Raw genomic sequence first — 20,007 nt, forward strand, 5'->3', positions numbered from 1 at the left:
TGACCAGTTCCATAACCAATGGAACTCCTTGCAACTTCACCTTAAGTGACAGTTTCTTTTTAAGTGACCTGTGTGTACCTGTCCTATAAATGCTTCTACGTGATGCACAGAAACCCACCCTGTTTTGGCTGGGGACCCTGGTATCTTTCAGGCGCAATTCTTCTCGAGGTTGTACCTTCTGACAGCCCAGACACACAGCTGCTATGTGGCCTTTCTTTCCACATGCTCTACAGATTGCAGAATGGAACCTGCAGTCGGTCCTCTTGTGGCGACTTCCACACCCGAAGCACTTGGGTACAGCTGAAGACTTTTCTTTGCCTTCCTTCTGCTTCCTTTCTCTGGCTGGGTAGAGATGATCCACCTCATCTTCAGGATCTTCTTCCGAGCTCTCCTGGACTCCCTCATGGTGCACGGATACGGCGTCTGGGTTGTTCCTGATAGGCCTCATATTCTTGACTGCCCCACCTGCTGCTCTTCTGCAGTGACCTCTCTCAAGGCATCTTGGAATGAAATGTCCTCTTTTGCAAAAAGTCTCTGTTGCAAGTCTCTGTTCCTAAGCCCACATACAAATCGGTCTCTCAACCTTTCTTCTAAATCTTTAAAATCACAAGGCTTAGCTGCTCTTCTCAAGGCTGCAATGTATTCTTTAGCTGATTCACCAGCTCTTTGATCCCTCTGTTCAAAAGTGTGTCTCCACGCAATAACAGACAACTTGGGCTGAAAATGTTCCTTCAATAACATCTTTAAATCTGTGTAAGTGACAGATTCAAGAGGCACAGGGGCCATTAGATTTTCAGCAATTTCAAATGCAACTTGACCACAGACACACAGCAAAGTAGTGGCCTTCAAGCCATCTTCTCTTACTTGATTTACTCTAAAGTAATTTTCTGCTCTGGCAACATAAGACTCCCATCTTTCTGGGTGAGTGACATCGAATTCAGACAGTCTCCCTATCTTCGCCATTCTTGCTTCTTACACTAGGAAGGAGTCTATCAGCCAGCTTACCTCCAGCGACGCTGTATTGGCAGGCCAGGTGCTAAGTTTAACGCCGTCTTCCTCTCTCCAGGACTCTTGGGGTAAGCTTACAATTCTTCTTTTTTGTTTTTGTAAGCAATCCCATCCTCGTCGCCAGTGTTGAGTCCTCGAGTGAACGGCGAATGAATAGAGCACATTCTTGTAATTCCAACAGCCTTTTATTTTAGTAGTTCTCTCTCCGTCACAGCTCTGAGGCTCGCAGGCCTCTCTGTCTTCTTTAATAGAATCTCCAGGCAAAAAGGTAACATTCTGGCGCGCGTCCGCGCCTCGCGCTTCCGCGCGAAGCCGGCACCACTCAGTCTGATCCCGGGCAGCTTGCAACTGCCCAGGACCATTGCAACATCCCGAGCCTGCCTTTGCAGGCTCAGGACACAACAATAGGTACCTTGGGTGCAATCCCCAAAGCAACTGGAGCACCACTTGAACACTATTGGCATTGACAAATTCACCATCAGTCAATTGGAAAGGCATCTTTACTCAGAACAGCCTACATCCTGTGACGATACCTCTAACACTACAAAACATCAACAACTGCCTATCCCAGGGCCTTGGGAAGGACTTGATAGATGAAGAAAAATGCCAAATCCAGCCTGAACACTGTGTGATGAACCATAACAAAGCAATACAAATAAATGCAACTGTTGTTCTCCAATATGGTCCCTTTCCTGTCTGACAACTATGATGGCCCCAACAACCTTAATGGGAATCATGTTCCTCTTTAATGATGGGATATTATTCCATAGATTGCTCCCATGCATGATTTATAATTGTTTTTTTGACCAGAGTTGCTGAAAAAAGATGATTCCTTTTCTGAAACCAAACGACCAAAAGAACTAATTTTCTGTCAAAGCTGAAAACTGATGAACCATCCAAAGAGTTGGCAGCTGAATAAAATCTGGCATTTGTATCGATGATTTTAAAAAAATCCAAGGAGCTGCATAACAATGCTATAAAACAAACAAATATATAATTGGCTGCCTTAATAACACACAAGGGGGGGAAACCCAGATTTTAACAGTTTCCAAAAGTCCAAGAACATGGGGGGACTGACAGTGTTTCATAGAACAGACAGTGTGATAGAGAAGACATATCTCCTTGGCACTGTTTGAGAGAGAAGACCTGGAGCATGCCCAGCTGTTGAATTTGGTGGAACAGATGATAATTGGGAGTTAGATGGTCCCATTAGTACCTGGTGCCATGCTATGTAGAGTTTTAAAGATAATAAGCAATACTTTGAATTGCACCTTGAAGCAAACTGGTAGCCAATGCAGCTCAGACAGTAGTAATGTTGCATGGGCGGCTTTTGGAGCCCCCAAAACTATTTGCTCCACTGCATTCTGCACCAGCTGAAGTTTTTGAGTGTGCTTCAAGGGCAGCCCTACATATGGAGTGCATTGCAATAATCCAATAAGGAAATGACTAAAGTATGAGTGACTGTGAGCAGAGCATCCCAGTCCAGGATGCAAATGGCACACAAGACAAATACACAAAAAGAACCCCCTGACCATGGCTGCCATCTGCTCTTCAAGCAGGTGGCTGTACACCAATTTTATTTGGGGGAGTACTGCCCCATCAAGAATTAAAAACGATAGGTCACCAATCCAGACTACTCAGAAATCCAAAGCCCCTCAGTTTTATTAGGATTAAGCTGCAACCTTTACTCTCCATAAAAACGGTGTCTATTTTGTGGAGAATCTGGCCAGTTTGTCATAGATGCCCTAAGCACTCCTGAAATCATTTGTCAGGATATGATTCAATGATCACCTGGTCAGGATCTCAAGTGGAGAAATCAGAACATTAAACAGGATTCAGATCTTTGAAGATGAGTGTCATAATTTGGTCCTTTCTGCTACTCTCCAAATTTAGTCTTGTTCTGCAATACATCTTTAAGTCCCAATAAATTTTGGCATCACAAGCAATAGACATGGACCCTTCTATTGAATGCAGATCTGCTTTATGTCCTTGAGGGTGCAACCATAGATGGCAAATTCTTATAATCAAAGCCAATTTCTGAATGTACTGATGCTCTTCTGCTCACCATCTGTAACCAAGTTTATTTGGCATCTTCTCTGTATTTTCCTATAAAAATGGGAATGGGGTGGTTTTACATACTAAACTGCCAGGAAGAAAATTGGCCTGAGTAGCTATAATAACTCAGTTTATTCTATTACTCATATATCATAATTTCAAGCCTTATATTTCTACATTCACATCACTTTCTCCAGGCAGCATAATAACTCCTGAAATTTGCCAAGGTTTCTTACGAACAAACTGCTGATCAACATTGCCAGGAAACTACTGACCTCACCATTGCTGCTGGAGACTTCCTCTAGCTTTCTACCAGATTTCTTCCTGATACATGACTGTCTAAAAAAGCCAGATGCCATTGCATCTAAGACTCTTCCCAGTACATGGACTGATCAATCCAATCACTTTATTGTAGCTCTGTTGTATCACTCTGTTGTAGCTTCCAATTACACTAAAGATAAATCTGATTTTTTTTCCATTTCCTCCTGTCCTAAGATGCCCCTGTACTTCTTACAACCTACCATACTACATACCAGCACCTCGATGTTGATTTGGGGAAAAGAATAATGTGAGATAGAGCATATTTGGATTTTTGGCACAGAAGAGGCAAAGCAGATCCAGCCAGATCCTGGAAAATAGGAGTTGATGTCCACACATTCCTTCAACAGTTCTATGCTCAGTACCCAACCAAATCCAAGCCTCTGGCTAATCTTGCATTGCAGCTTTAGCACCTATGGATTCTTCAGGTACTGAGAGGAAAAGAGATGATATCAGAGGAAGATTGTTGGACAACTACCACATGGCAACAGAGGCTTCCCAACTGAAGTCAGGATAGAAACTTCTGGATAGATGAGACTAACTAATAGGGATGGGGTGCCTTCCCCTGCCTGCTGTTTGTTCTCAGAGGAGCAAACAGCTACTCTTCCTCCTGAAACCCTTCCACCTGAAGTAGAGGGAGATTTTTAGTTTAGAGGAGCTATTGATACATAATAATAATAGTAGTAAAGTTGGAAGGGACCTTGGAGGTCATCTAGTCCAACCCCCTGCTCGGGCAGGAAACCCTACACCATTTCGGACAAATGGCTGTCCAGTCTCTTCTTAAAAACATCTTAGGAGGAAGGATGCTGAGACAGGGAGAAAAATGGACCCCAAGTTCCCAGGGTCCACAAAGGTTTGGGGCCTTCAAAAGTGTAAAACCCCAAAACATCTGAAAATCCGAAGACTGGAGTAAAATTTGTATGTTGTAAAATTAAATATATCCAAGACATTACTACTTTATTATGTGTGTATTTATTGCAACTAACTCTCTGACTTATTGAAGTATAAATCCAGGGAATCCCTTTAAAACCCTAATTATCTGATTACACAACAAGGGTTTACAAAGATCTTAATGAAACCCTGCAACAACCAGCAGGGGAAACAAAAACTGAGAGGACATGAAATGAAGATTATTTGAAATGATGCTGCTATGACAATAAAAATAATCAAGTTTATTTAATGCTCATATCTCTTCCATCATTCAAAAAGATCTTAACATTTTGGTGGTCCTGGCAGAAATCTGTCCATTATACTACCTACAGGTTTTATGGCAGCATTCATTTCATTAAAACTACAAAGAAACACAAAACTTTAACCAAAACATTGGAAATCTGAACATTTGAGGAATATATGCATGCATTTGTATGTAAGAGTTTGAGAAGCAATATGTGTTCTGTTTTTTTCACTACTGAAATCATAATTATGGTTTCCATTGACTGTTGCTTAAATAATAAATATGCATAAAAATGATTTAACCTCAAATTCAGTTTGATTTTCATTGTATGTCAATAAGATAAAGCATGAACCTTGTCCATTCTTAAAGATTCATAGGCAAAAGCACATTTTATCCTTCTTTGTAAAAATTAACAGAAAGCTGATGGTCAACTAGAAATTGCCTAGTAATTTCTCCGTCCCATACTTTAAAAGATTTCTTTCTATATAATATAATTAAAAATTGATACATTCTAATTGATGTTTACTTTAAATAACTTTGGATTTATGTTTCCCATTTATTCATAGATAGACAAATATTCCATAGGCACAGCTAAATATAAAATTCTTCTCATCTTTTCTATTACCTATTCCTTTAGCAGCTTATGACTATCACTTTGATTTTTGTATCTTATGATTTATGCTAATTGTTTTTATTTAGTATCTTATGACTATCATTGAGTGTTGTATCTTATGCTTCATGATGATTGTATTATGATTATGACTGTGGATTGTATGTACACTGAGAGCTTATGCACTGGAGACAGATTTCTTGTGTGTCCAATCACAGTTAGCCAATAAAGAATTATATTTTACAATAAAAAAAATAAAGAAAAAGAGTCATATGAAATATAATGCAATGATATCTGTTGAATTAGGGTGGTGGATTCAGAATCTACTATTCATAATGCAGCTATAGTATATTTGAAAGAATTTAATCTTTAATTAAATTACATCTCACAAGATGAAATTTTCCATCTTTTGATTTCCAACCCCTTATATATCTTGGTAGCAATGGTTATCTAGCATAACAATAAAAAGTTTCCTTTATTGTTTACTGAACAGTGATGAGATTCAGTTACTAATATCATTTTTTATGACTTCATTCACATAAAGCCAGAAATACATATATTGGTTCATACTGTCCATGGACAGATCCCTGTGTAACTTCAGCTCTGCTATGGTAAATTTATGTCATATAAAAAGGAAAACAAACCCTCCCTTTTTACGATCCTGTAATCCCTTAATTATTCGGGGTAGAGTCAGGGGGGACTGGATGGAGCTGAGTGTTTACTGGCCGGATGCCCTTCCTGTCACCACACAGACTTCAGAGCAGATATTTTTTCTTTGCGTTCTAGGAAAGAAATCTCTGCAGCTACCTAGGATTGAACTCTCAACCTTCCAAATGGGAGGCAAGTGTCTTCACCACTAGGCCACCACACTCATATAAAAAAGAAAAAATATATTTGCAAATATGTTTTGGATACTGCACGTGCAAAGAAGCCAGAAGTAACGGTAGCCCTATGGCATGTAGCTGCCTTGTCCCCCCCTATGTTAGTCTCTTTATCAATGCCTGTTGATTACATATTTTCTCAAGCTTTTAAAACATACATGTTACAGGCAGTCCTCGAGTTACGACACAATTGAGCCCAGAATTTATATTGCTAAGTGAGAAATTTGTTAAGTGAGTTTTGTTCCACTTTACGACCTTTCTTGCCACAGTTGTTAAGTGAATCAATGCAGTTGATCAGCTAATAACACAATTGTTGGGTGAATCCAGCTTCCCCATTGATTTTGCTTGTTAGAAGGTTGCAAAAGGGGATCACCTGACCCTGGGCTGCTGCAATCGTCATAAATATGAACCAGTGATCATGCATCCAAATGTAAATCACGTGACCATGGGGGTGCTGCAATGGTCATGTGTGTGGAAAACAATCATAAGTCACTTTTTTCAATGCCGTTGTAACTTCGAACGGTCCCTAAATGAACTGTTGTAAGTCGAGGACTACCTGTATTCAGTTATGCTTATATTATTCTCATATGTTTCTTGTTCTTGTGATTTCTTGAAGAATAACAAGTGGCTCAATGACATATTTTGCCATTTTAATTTGAAATGTCCTCAGAGCAGAGTTAGATTAGAAGCATGATAGAGTATAAATTCAAGAAGTAATTACCAACGTAGTAGTAATTCTTGCTAACTACAAGTGAGCACCAATATTGTAGAATGTGGCTCCTTACATCCTATTCAAGGGCAAAGTAAAGGTCTTGACTGAAAAAAAGTCTGAATGTTCCTGATGTGAAAAACAAAAGAATTCTTAAATACCCCTGCAGGATTTATCTCTTAATCATTTTCTGGTTGAGAAAAACTCATGTAATATATGGACTAAGCATTTAGGAAGAGCATATAAGCAAGACAGACATGAAGGAAGGAACAAATGAATACATGAACAAGCAATTTTGATGGTTACAGCAAATTCAGCAAGGAAAACATAGAACAAACCAGAGGAATTGCTGAATGGATGCATATAATAGAAAAACAAAAATCTGAATAGATTCCTCATCTGCATAGAGATGCCAGTTTTTCTCAAATTCACAATCTGAACTACACATTTATATACACGGAAAATAAATGCTGTTCACTATTTAGTCTTGAAATTTGTGACTAGGAGATATATTGTCCCTGCCCAAGCAACGTACTAAATTTACATAGATTATGAAGTAGAAGGACAAGAAAACAAGAAGATGGAAAGCAAACGTTAAAAATAATAACCAAGAAACTGAATAACACCCTAATCATCAGCTTAATCTCCTCCAAAACTAACTGCCCAAAAGTTTGTATTTATGACAGAAATATATTTTCTTTTCTGTTATGCATCCAAAAAGAAAAAAGAGCTAAAGTAGAAGTTTTTTTCAAGCCTATGTAAACAAGATGCCCAAAAATGAATCTTCAGCTGATTGATACATAGCAATTCTTTCTTTTTAGCATTCCACAAATATTTCCAAATAGTTCCAAATCTTCTATGAAAGAAAGAAAGAAAGAAAGAAAGAAAGAAAGAAAGAAAGAAAGAAAGAAAGAAAGAAAGAAAGAAAGAAAGAAAGAAAGAAATCCAAAACACTAGCTGCACAGAAAACAGAATAATTGCATAGGAATTATAAATCTATGAAATGTTTGGAACTGGGAGATATTTCTGAACAAAAACCATGCCTGGTTGATGTTTAGATAAACTCAGTTACTTCCATTTATACATATTTTGTTAATTATGATCCCAAACTATTTCCTTGGGGGTAGAGAGAGTCTTGTTTATGACTTACTTGTGCTTGCTTGCATAGTTTCAAAGGATGGAGCGTTTCTTGATAGAAAAGCTGATGATAATCCTGAAGGTCAAACCAAAAATATGTGCTGTTCTTCCATAGCTACAGATGGAAGAGATGGGAGGAAAGATATTACTACCAAAGTTTTCATTGTTTAGCGCAGTCTTGCTCAATTTGGCAACTTTAAGTTTTATGGACTTCAGCTCCCAAACTTCTCCACCCAGGGTTGTCTGGGGAATTCTGGGAGTTGGAGTCCACATATCTCAAAGTTGCCAAGGTTAAGAAACATTAGGTTAGTGTCCTAAATTTCAACAGTTCTTCTATCTAGGCAAACAAACACAGTGATGATGAATACTTCCCACCCACCCACCGCCCCTATTAAATTTGGATAGAATCCTTGCCAATTATATTGTATGTATGGGTGGGATTGCTATTTTAGGACAGTAAATCCTGTTTCAGAAACACTTCACAAATGCTCCTGGGCTTAAAAGACCAGGATGGAAGACAAATGCCGGGGAATGTTTGCTTCAACCCAGTGCATAGTAGCATGCTGGCTTGATAAAACAAAAGAAGCTGAAACGCTGAATACCTAGGACAGCATCATTAGAAGGTGGGGAAGCACTAAAAAGTAGCTACTTAGAAGGAGTGCAGAATCATAAGGGAACATTAGCAATTTATTCTCTTTTTTGTATGTGTGAAAACGGGTAAGCTTCATTGGAGATCTATTATCTACTGAGCACACCCACAATCCCTGTCACTGTGTTCTGATCTCCAAACAGATCGGATAGAGTTAAACAAAGAAACCCAAGTAAGTCTTGGGTGGGTTTTAAAGTAAATTCAGAGGGCTGGGAGAAAAAGAGTTGGACATCTGGAAGAATCTCAAGGGACATTCAGTTCCTTAAGATTAATTATAAATCATATTTAATTTAGTACAGTTTGAGTAGTATTTTTGATACTGGCAGAATGACAGCATGTATAAAGATACAACAACTGAAATACATTCTGTATATTTTATTGTACACTTTGCATATAATTGGTAATTAAATTCTTAATGTAAATTAAGGACCTAATGCTGGGAAAGATTGAGGGCAATAGAAGAAAGGGACGACAGAGAATGAGGTGGCTGGATGGAGTTACTGAAGCAGTAGGAGTGAGCTTAAATGGACTCCAGAAGATGATAGAGGACAGGAAGACTTGGAGGAACGTTGTCCATGGGGTCGCGATGGGTCGGACACGACTTCGCAACTAACAACAACTACAACAACAATGTAAATTACAAAGTTTAAACATGTTAGAATGAAATAAAGCGATGGTTCATTATGTGCATCTAAAATTTATGTTTTGACAGCATTTTTTTAGCAATTACTGATATTATTATCATGACCAACAAGATAATACATTTTTATGAAGTATTCCTCAACTACATTTTATTAAAGTTTGGTATTATTGCTCAGAGCTAAGTGTTTCCAGAGGGACAAAAAAGCTTTATGAATCTTGTTAGTTCACTAGCTCCTCTTTTTAAAAAGAAAAAAAAATCAATTTTTAAAACTATTATTTTAAAATACTGAACCAACCAGCTGACATAACATGTACATTTTGACCATAAAAATTGGACTATACTTTATTTTGATTTCAGTGAATCTACAGTAAGTGGGAATCATTCATATAGCTTGATCCTACTTAATTGCTTTAAAAGTATATAATTGTTTAATATTTAATTGCTTCAAAAATATATAATTTAACATTTAAGACCTGCTGGACTCTTGTATACAAACATATGCATTATGTTTGTACAAAGAAATACATTCAGCTTTAATGAAACATGTTTCCAAGTAAGCATGCTCAGGATTAAAACACTGCAAATCTTTTACCTGTAAACGTCCCATAATTTTCAATAGGTGTCCTTTGCAGATAAGCATTTCTGACCCTTTCTAAATATTTTGTTGGAAATAAGATCCAGTGAAATAAATGGGGTGAAATCCAGTGAAATTATATTTTCATGTAATTGTGTTTAGAATTTAAATACCATGCACTCTTCTCTAAAATAAACAGCAATCCCCCACTGCAATTGCACAAGAAACACTGCTATTTCTTGAAATATCTTCAATCTGAAGACACAGGTATATATTTATATCCATTTATGTATCCTGGTTTTTCAGTGACACCTTTTTCTTCCATTTTTAGTGAAAATGGAATAGCTATGTTCACCCTAAAGACAGAATTTACTACTTTTCAAGAAGAAAATTGTTTCTATACTATTAATAACCTTCTTTATATGGCTGTACAATAACCTGCTGCGAATAGCACCTTTTCTGAAATAGAGAATAGTTTTGTTTGGAAGAATTAAGTATGCTGACTAGAAGAAGTCTACAACAGATAATCCAGAGCCACATGAAGCTGAAATGATACTAAAACAATGCAAGACATGTTTAAGACAATGTTTAAATTCTCACAATGGAAAAACTTTGTGGAAATATTTCAGAACCTTCTTCTTAAGTGGGTATGATGAAAACCACTGTACTAGATTAACCCCCATCAGCTTCAGCCAGCATATCTACTTAAAATACTAGTATTCAGATGTAATTCACTTAGATGTGTGAAACTGTAGGTTTTGAAATCAATCTTCAATTTGAAGCTAAATTGCTGATCTTTGGCCAGTCACTATTTTGACTTTTACAAACCTTTTTTCCTCCTTAAAGCTATGGAAAGACTCCAAATATTAATGAAAATCCAACCAAGAAATCCACCAATAAGAAATTTTTCTTACCCTATCACCTGATTTCTCACAGAAGTCGGTGAAGACGTAGCCTGCTCTGTTCTCCAAGTAAAGAGATTGCAGCATTCTTTCCATTTTAGAACTTCCTAGTTCAGAAAAATCTGGGGCGATTTTACCCTGAATAACAGAGACAACAATTCATCAAGATAATGCAGTTTCATTATGTCTTGGGTGAAACTGTCTTTGTAACTGCTGTTATTTTTATTTGAGAGAGAAAGCACAATCAGATATCAAATTTGTTTTGCTGTTCTTACTATAAACTTCATAGGTTTCTCCCCTCCCCCCATTTGTTATATACTTTGGTCTTAAATTTGTCTGCCTCCCACTTCTTTCCCGTCTTCTTCCAACTAACAGATTTTCCCTTCTCAACGGGTATAAAAAGTCATGTGGGTGATCGCAGTTTTTAAATTCTGTTGATGCTATGATTATAGTTAGTTGATCTTTTTCACTTCTTTGCAATAATTAATAACGAAGGGACCCTGGAAGGCTCTGTAATTTATCAGATTTGCTGTTTTGTTAAAAAGGACTTGTAGCAGCTGAGTCTCATTTAAAAATAAAAACAAAAACTAGCTGTAGGGTTCATTTTGTGTAGCTTTTTCCTTAACCTTTCTTGATATATGTCAAGTGGACATATCTTGATTATAGTTTTAGCTGCAACAGTTAACTAACCATAGATAGTTAGATACATTTCTGATATCTGCTGGTTCTTAATAGACCTGCTAAATTTTAATCAAGTTCTCATCACAGATTTGTGTCTGGTGACAGACTCAATCCAGAATCATGGTACTAAATTTTAGATAGCAATATTCAATTTGAAGACAAAAAGAAGGATTTTTTTCAGTCTTTGGAGACAAACATGGATGAACTGAGAAAAAGATTTGTCAGTAAAAGATTAATCCATCAGGAAAAGAAAGGATTAATGAATACTCATGAATATGCTCTATTGCAAGATCATTTCAGCATTGTTAGGCAAATCTGTATAAAAATGCAATAAATTTTGCATTTAGCTATTATATTAGCTGCACACAATAGGAGGCACTACATGTTTTCTATATTGTTTTACTTCTTGATTGGGAATTGCCCAAAATTTAGTATAAGATGTGGTAGCTATATAAATGTTTAAAATCAATCAATCAATAACTAGTTTCATTCTGGTATTCTTCAGGTATAGATGTCTTCCATGTTCTATATTTAATTCTTTGAACCTACAAGAAAAAAGAAAGCGCATCTGCATAGTTTCTATAAATTTTGCATTTGTTTTTATTTGTTGTTGACCCAAATGTATGAACATATTAGTTTTCATATGCCTTTTTGAAACAGTAAACTCTTGATGTTCACGGAATAGCCTTTTTCCAGAAGAATCGCTATGGTCAATTCTCTGTCACCCAAAGTAGTTCTCACATAGACGTGCCCAATTTTTTTAAAAAGAATCCTACCTCTTCACAGAGAAGATATTTAATGCCACAGTTCTTGTTACTCAAATGGTACTTACAGGGATCGTTTCTGCATAGGTATATTTTCGATCTAGTTGTGGTTTCAGGTAATCCATTCTATCACTAAATGTCATATGAGACACATTGCTGCACGCTGTTGCTGGCCTACACAATGAAAAATAAATAGGCACAAAAGGACCTTGAGGGTAATCAGAGAAATTAAATCATGGTTAGTGTTGTTGATTCTGCACCTAAATAATCAGTACCATCCCTTTTAACTGCTTCAAGGTTATAAGAAAGTATGTAGAGATTTAGTTCCTTTATCTTTTTCTTAAACCTTTTGTATGCATCATCTTTGTGATGAGATACTACGTTTCATGAATAAAGAAACTATTCTATTTTTAATGGATATTGCATATGCATGGATTTTTGCAAGTTCAGAGTACTAAGAAATAATAATGCATATGTAATGTATAGTAGCTGCGCAACCTATTCAATAGTAGGAAGGTGTACTGAATTCATAATTCCATTGTAATTTCCATGTTTTAAAATTTGAAAACAAAATTATATGCACAAAATGTACTGTGTGTGCTGAGAAGTGGGTTATTCTTGCAGTTTGAAAACTTACAAATCAGATAACTGTGTTTTGAATTCCTTTTAAAGTCATTTGCATGCCAGTAAATCATAATAAAAATACACATTCTGATGGCAGGGGACAGTTTGTTCACGTCAAGTCTGCAGAAAGATCACCTTCACTGATGATCTGCTGTGGGGCAGCAGATCCAGCATTTACCAAAATCTGACCAGGTAAACAAGATGAAGTTGGGTTTCATGTGCTTCAGCAGTCTTGATGCCAAGATAAGGGAGAGGGAATTGGCTGTAATCATAAAGGATTTTGTTCTTGAAATAGTGGGGTGTGAATGCTTATATGTCAGACTGAGCTGCAGAGACAAGCTTAGAATCCTTTCGGTGTAACAACAACCCTAATTCTGGCAGGATCCTGCCACCCAGACTTCTAGAAGTGATTTTCAGATTGATGGTAGAGACCGTTTAGTATTGGGGAAGTTCAGCCTCTGTGCTCTGGGGACTGGCTCTGGTAAAGCTCAGGCATTTCCCATCACCCCATTATTATAGTCAGATAATGGCCTGACCCAATTGTGATTGATAGCCACCCATGATCTCCATGGCGTGAGGAAACTTATTTGGATCGGTCCAACTGGCTTCAAAAGGGTGCTTGGAGAATTATTCATCTTTCTGATGAGCACTTAGGTTCAATGCCTGGTGAGCAAAGGACAACAGGAGGCAAACCAGGCACTGGACATTATTGCTTCCAAGTGGCCTCTTTCTGTTTAGTGCCTTTGAGTCCTCTGGGAATCAAACACCAGAAATGGCACTTGGAATGCTTGTGGAAGAAAAGGAGAAATCAACTTGACCAGACATGGGCACTTGTTCATGTCTGCGCCTACATCATGGTTGTGGGAGGGGATGTGTACCTAACTTCTCCTCCCTCTTTGCACTGGTGTGCTGTTGTCCAGTGGCTTTGTTTAAGGTGGCAAATTCCCTACTGGGAAAGGGTCAATACAGAGCAGGGCTTTTCAACCGGTGGTTACCTGTACCACGTGGCAGGTGGTACACGACTGCTAGCCAAGTGTAGCAGGGGAGGGGAAAGAGCCAAAGCAACCCAAGCCTGAGGGAGAGGCAGCTGCAGCTGCAGGACTGTCTGGGCTCGGCAGAAGCTCCAGGAGCCAGTAGGGCTCCAGCTGATTGGTGCTTCTGGAAGCAGTTGGAGCTGGAGGTGAACTGAAGAAAAAGGGGGGCAGAAGAGGAGAAGCTATAAAAGGAGGTGGTTTGGGCAGGAAAGTGAAAAAAAGACAACAGGGAAAGGTTTAATCCCTTTAAACAAATGTAATTAGTTTTACCCTCTTTAACTGAATCTGTCTATGGCTTTTAGAAAGTTTTCTTTCAAGGTAAGACTAAAGACTAAAGCTTTTCACAATTGCCAGAGCCTTTCAGTTTCAAGTTGCAACATTGTGACACGTGACACGCCTGAGGCAGTTCAAAGAAAAAAAAACCTGGAGTTTATGTGTTTCTTTATTTTGTGAGCCTTTCTTGCTTTGCACTTGATTCCTGTGTCTTTAAGGCTACTGGGAAAGGACTGGGGGTGCATTCTTACTACACTGTGGAAAGAGCTCAGAAAGGAGAGAGGAAGAAGGGCTGACTAGCTAGCTCAGTGGTCTACAAACTTAGCAACTTTAAGACCTATGGACTTCAACTTCCAGAATTCTTCAACCAGCCTTGATGGCTGAGGAATTCTGGGAGTTGAAGTCCACAAGTCTTAAAAGTGCCAAGTTTGAAGATCCCTGATCTAGCTGGTAGTGATGCATGTTAATAAACATGGATAAATTCATCATACATTTGTCAGTGCACAGGGAAAGTGATTCAGCAAAGGAATAGCCACCAAAGAAATTAAAACTGGTACTTTTTCCCTTTTTTACTACAGTTTATAATATTTTATTAGATTATAGAATAAAATACAAAAATACAAAAGCAAATAGTAGGACACAGTGAGGAGGAAAAAGGGGGGAAAGTGTGGGGGAGAAGGGAAAAAGAACAGACTTCCTTTGTTGAAGTAGAAGGAAGCATTAATATTGAACCTCAACTTTTTACTTTTCTATAATATTATAAACTAGCCATTTCTATAACAACAAATGAATCTAATCAGTAAAACCCTAAATCCCCCCCCCTTTTAAGTCATCATGTTTTTGACACCTTGCTAAGCACTGGTGGTACTCAAATATTGGCATGTCCTAAAAGTAGTACAATCTGTGGAAAGGTTGAAAAGCCCTGCTCTACTACTTGTTCTTTGGACCACTGCACATTCTGGCCCTTGTGAGGAGCAGGTAGATAGCTAATTGCTAGGATCCAGGAGACTGTGAATACCTTTCTATGGAAGAGGATGTACTACAGTCTTCTGTAAAGCTAGATATATTCCTTCTGAAGAGGCCATTTCTGGATCCAACTGATTTAGATTACTGTAATTTAATCTCCAACCTCTCCTTTGTGAAGAAGGTTGTTGAGACAATGGTGATAGACCATAGGTGTCAAACTTGATCGTGTCATGTGATATATCATGACATTTTTCCCTTTGTGGGCAAGGCCTGTGCATGATACATCCAGCCCATGGGCCGCCAGTTTGACACCCTTGTGATAGTCTATTGCAGTACCCGGAAAGAAGCAGATTGTTTGATCTCTTACCAGTAAAGGTTCAGGCTTTGATATGGGACAGAGATAGCACTGGTTACATTTAACTTCTGGCAGTGGGCAGAGTTAGCCTGCAATACTGCTTTTTGACCCTTACACCACCACAGTTCCTGACAACCCCTCCCACATCCCATGACCTTGTTAAACATGCTGCTCCATCAAAGTCATTGTGTGGTCTGGCTAAGGATGAAGTATGCCTATTCATAGAACAGTACCCATCTTCTCTTAGCATTATACATGAGCATTTCTGTTCTTACCTTTTCCTAATATTTTCCAAGCTTATTAAGTCACAAGGATCTTTCTGAACAGCAGTTTGATACTGAGGTAGAACTGCAGATAACAGCCTGGTAGATCTTTGGGGACTGATATCCGTCACCGCTCCTTTTGAAAAAGTCGGGGTTAATCCAGTTTCTCCTCTCTAATTAAAGTGATGGAAAGGAGTGAAAGCATCTGAGAAATAATTCTTGCTTCTCCATGTCTATTTTCATTTGATATTTTCTGCATCATATTATAGATAATTCATTTTGATAATTATACACATATTATTTAAAAAGTAATTTTAGTGTATATCAAAATAAAAAAACTTGTTTTTCCAGTTCAGATGAATGTAACTTTAAAAAGTGTAGGGTTGGATTAAAACAATAGAAGCCCATGTTCAAGAACAATCTAAGCCATGAAGTTTCAAGGAGTACCATTGGAATCAATTGCTATAACTCTGGTTATTCTACAGCAGACATGTCAAACACAAGGCCCAGGGGCCGGATGCGGCCCACAAAGTGGTTTCATGTGGCCTGCGGAGCCATCCTGGAAACAGTGAGGGAATGGCCCCCTCTGTCTTGGCCCTGGCCCAGGCCAGGCAGGAGCCAATGTACAATTTTGTGGTGGCCATTTATGCTGAAACGTATTCAGTCTTAGCTTCATAAGCCCCCCCCCCCGCATGGCCTGAGAGGAACAGTGAGGCTCCTCCAGTGGACCATGCCTTGGCACTTGCCCTGGTCCCATCCCCTTCTGCCAGAGACCCTCAGATCTATCCCACTCCTGCCCAAGCCCCCATAAGCATCCTTGATGAGAACGATGTAGAGCTGGCTACAGCTAATTCTACAGATTCATTGTTCAGGGAACAAAACTGCAGGAGAGAGTGCAATATAGGTCACCTTGAATTCCTTGAGGAAAGTCAAGGTATAACAACAAAGATATGCAAACCTGCATGGCTATAGTCAAGACAGAGATGTGGCTTTTTCATTTGCAGAAGTAATGTGTCTGGAAATCCCAACTATGATGAAATTACAGGCAAGGTCTCTCTCTCTCTCACTCTCACTCTCTCTCTCTCTCTCTCTCTCTCTCTCTCTCACACTCTCTCTCTCTCTCCCTCTCCCCTTCTCTCCCTCCCTCCCTCTCCCTTTTAAGATTTATTTCAAATCCTTGTGACGCATTTTGTTGCTCTCTAATAGATTGCAGGATGCAGAAGAAAAAAACCCACCTTTATACAGGTAGTCCTCGACGTACAACCACAATTGAGCCCAACATTTATGTTTCTAAATGAAACATTTGTTAAGTGAGTTCTGCCCCATTTTATGATCTTTCTTGCCACAACTGTTAAGTGATTCATTGCAGTCGTTAAGATAGTAATATGGTTGTGAAGGGAATCTGGCTTCCCCATTGACTTTGCTTATTAGAAAGACGCAAAAATTGATCACATGATCCCAGATTACTGCAACCATCATAAATATGAACCAGTTGCCAAGTGTCTGAATTCTGATCACATGACTGTAAGTTGAGGACTACCTATATTAAGCACACATCTAAACTGTAAAAGTAAAAAAATCACACAATATGGTGGTAGAGATATAGAAAGTGAACTAATTCCACCTTGTGGTCACCCATATTTTTGCAGTCTAGGTATGGTACAGGTAGTCCTTGACTTATGACCAATCACTTAGCAATCATTTAAAGTTCAAAGGGACTTACAAAAGAGATTCAAAGTTCTGATAGCTATCTCCTCCCCCACAGTCACGTGACTTCATTTTGGGCACTGAGTAATTGGCCTGCATTTATAGCAGTTTGCAAAATCCCTCAATCATGTGATCAGAGTTTATGACATTTTTTTCCAGAAACCAAGGACGACTTCCAGTTTCTGGCAAAAAAAAAAAAAAAATCCATAGAGAGCAACGGGTTTGCTTAACGACTCTGGCGTTCTGCTAACAACCACCACAATAAACATTGTGAAATCGAGCAGGGTCATATGGTGATCCATTTAATGACTGCCATCATTTACGATTAAAATAGTGGTGTCAGTTACGGCCATAGGTCGAGGATTGTATTCCAACACTACATTATATAGCTTATATGCATTATTTATTTATTAAAATTTATTTATTAAAATTTATAGACCGCCCCAGTCCCGCAGGACTCTGGGCGGCTAACAATAAAAACACAATATAACTTAACAAGACAAACAATACAGTAACATTCATCCAGGGGTCAGATTTTATAAACCCCAGGCCTGCCGGAAAAGCCAAGTTTTAAGCAGCTTGCGGAAAACCAACAGGGTGGGAGCGGTCCTAATCTCCGGGGGGAGCTAGTTCCAAGACGTGGGCGCCATCACAGAGAAAGCCCTCCCTGCGGCCCCGCCAAATGGCACTGCTTGGCCGACGGGACCTGAAGGAGGCCCAGCCTGTGGGATCTAACCGGACGAAGGGAACTATGAGGTAGTAGGCGGTCTCGCAATAATATATAAGTTATATTATATAAGTTGATTATGACTCTCCTCTTATTTGAAAGCCCAACCTTTCAATCATACAGTCTTTCCTTTAGTGCTTCTTATATTGGTAAGACAGACACTCTTTCTTTTGCCAATTGTATAATGTAACAAGCAATACCTGATAACATGGAGATGTTATTTTTGGCATGCAAGATTTCGGCCTGAGGGGTAGCAGGGACACCATCTGTGGGAAAGGATCCACATCAATTCGTGGTTTCTGTTGCCGAGCATGCCAGATTTTCAGCTTGGTAACGGTGGCCTGAATGGCAGCTTTATGAGTGACACAAAATCGGGGACCCCTGAAAAAAGGAAGACTGGTTAGATCTTATATTTGGGGGCTTAAAGAAAGCAAAAAAAAAAAAAAGATCATCAAAAGACTGAATAACATAAATTGTAACTTAATGAAATAAAACTGTTTCCCTTTTCCTTGCAAAGCTACTGTTTTGTCCATTCCTAACAATGTGAACTATTTTAATTATTATGAGCTTTTTCAAAGATTCCCATAGATTGTTTTGCAAGAAGAAAAATAGGGCAACAGAACTAACAGAATTATTATATGAAAAATTAAAGCACACAGAAACTTTTCCAAAAAAAAGCCCCACAAGCTTCTAACACTCACAAAATAAAATATATCAGACTTTAGAATTCGCCTAAAATTATTTTGTAGATGAACCTAAGGTTCAGTCTGAGGTGTTCGCCCTCTGAGCAAATGGAATTTCTTTGGATCAAAAAGAAATCTAGAGATCATCCATTTGATTCCATAAAGGAGACCTCCACAGAATACTAGGGGAATCTGGAGGGATTTCACATATATTTTTAGAGTTGAGTCCCCAGGAAATGTGGGAAAGATCAAGTTCTGTGCTTCAAATGGAGATTTTTACCTACTAAAGTGTGTCATTCCTCTTTTCTTAAAGATTTAAGATTACATTTTTGAATTGTAAGAACTCAGACCTTCAATCTATCAAGCAAAAACCACTGTCATCCTTTTTATACACTATCTTTTGAAAAACATCATGAAAATAAAAGAATTATGGACAGATAAATTTTCTGTCAGTAGGAACAATTATTTAGTGGAACGGCTTGCCTTGCCTAGAAATTGTGGGTGCTCCAGCACTGGAGGTTTTTAAGAAGAGATTGGACATTCCAGAGGTGCTTTTCCAAAAGGCAACTGGACTTTTTGGGGGGTTTTTTTGAAAATATTTCGCTTCTCATCCAAGAAGCTTCTACAGTTGAATAGGGGTTGAGCAGGGGGTAGGGCTAGCAGACCCTCCAAGGTCCCTTCCAGTTCTGTTATTCTGTTATTCTAGTATTCTGTTCTGTTATTCAGATCCCTAGATCATAAGAGGATAGCCTTTGGTCTGTGACCCCAACCCTCTAGAGCCACAGACAAAGATGCACCCTTTGAAACTCTTTTTTTCTTATGATGGTGGAAGAATTTTGAGGTTGTAAGTTAAATAGTAGAACAAATGGTTTAAACTTTGAAAAGGTTTCAGGCATCAATTTTACTCCTTAAAATTCCACTACTAAAATGTACAAAAGCGAGTCTGAAATTTTCAGTCCATCTTAATCTGGGACATCATTTTGTCACCAGCAACACCCCTGCAGCTTCATATAGGACACAAAAAGCAAGTGTAATTCCTGGGCTGAAAAAGTTAGCTCTCTTTTCTTTAATATGTAATAGTTCAATAAGAAATGTTGATTTCTAACTGCTAGGCAAAGAAAATACCCCAGTCTTCACCAAATGAGCTGCTAGAATCCCTGGTCTACATTAATTCAGATATAAATTTATTCTTCTATATGTAGATCATTCCAGTTTATGGCTTTTGGACAGCAAAACTGCAAATGAACCTTATTTGTGGCTTTATTTTACA

General features: G+C 38.4%; 1 protein-coding gene across 3 annotated transcripts in view; it reads right to left on the reverse strand.

Annotated features, from left to right (window-relative positions):
* The window catches only part of RGS22 (regulator of G protein signaling 22), an 86,595-nt gene that overhangs the window by 39,926 nt on the left and 26,662 nt on the right, over window positions 1–20,007 (reverse strand). For all 3 annotated transcript variants that reach the window (XM_039328912.1, XM_039328911.1, XM_039328913.1), the window contains 5 exons: window positions 18,255–18,435; window positions 15,633–15,793; window positions 12,174–12,279; window positions 10,673–10,798; window positions 7,906–8,007 (listed from right to left, as the gene is read on the reverse strand). In XM_039328912.1, coding sequence (XP_039184846.1) covers window positions 7,906–8,007; window positions 10,673–10,798; window positions 12,174–12,279; window positions 15,633–15,793; window positions 18,255–18,435 — 676 coding nt within the window. The remainder of the gene's footprint in view (window positions 1–7,905; window positions 8,008–10,672; window positions 10,799–12,173; window positions 12,280–15,632; window positions 15,794–18,254; window positions 18,436–20,007) is intronic.

The sequence above is a fragment of the Crotalus tigris genome, unplaced genomic scaffold, assembly GCF_016545835.1.
Source record: "Crotalus tigris isolate CLP2741 ecotype Arizona unplaced genomic scaffold, ASM1654583v1 scf7180000024384.25900115:4084858, whole genome shotgun sequence".
Lineage (NCBI taxonomy): Eukaryota > Metazoa > Chordata > Lepidosauria > Squamata > Viperidae > Crotalus > Crotalus tigris.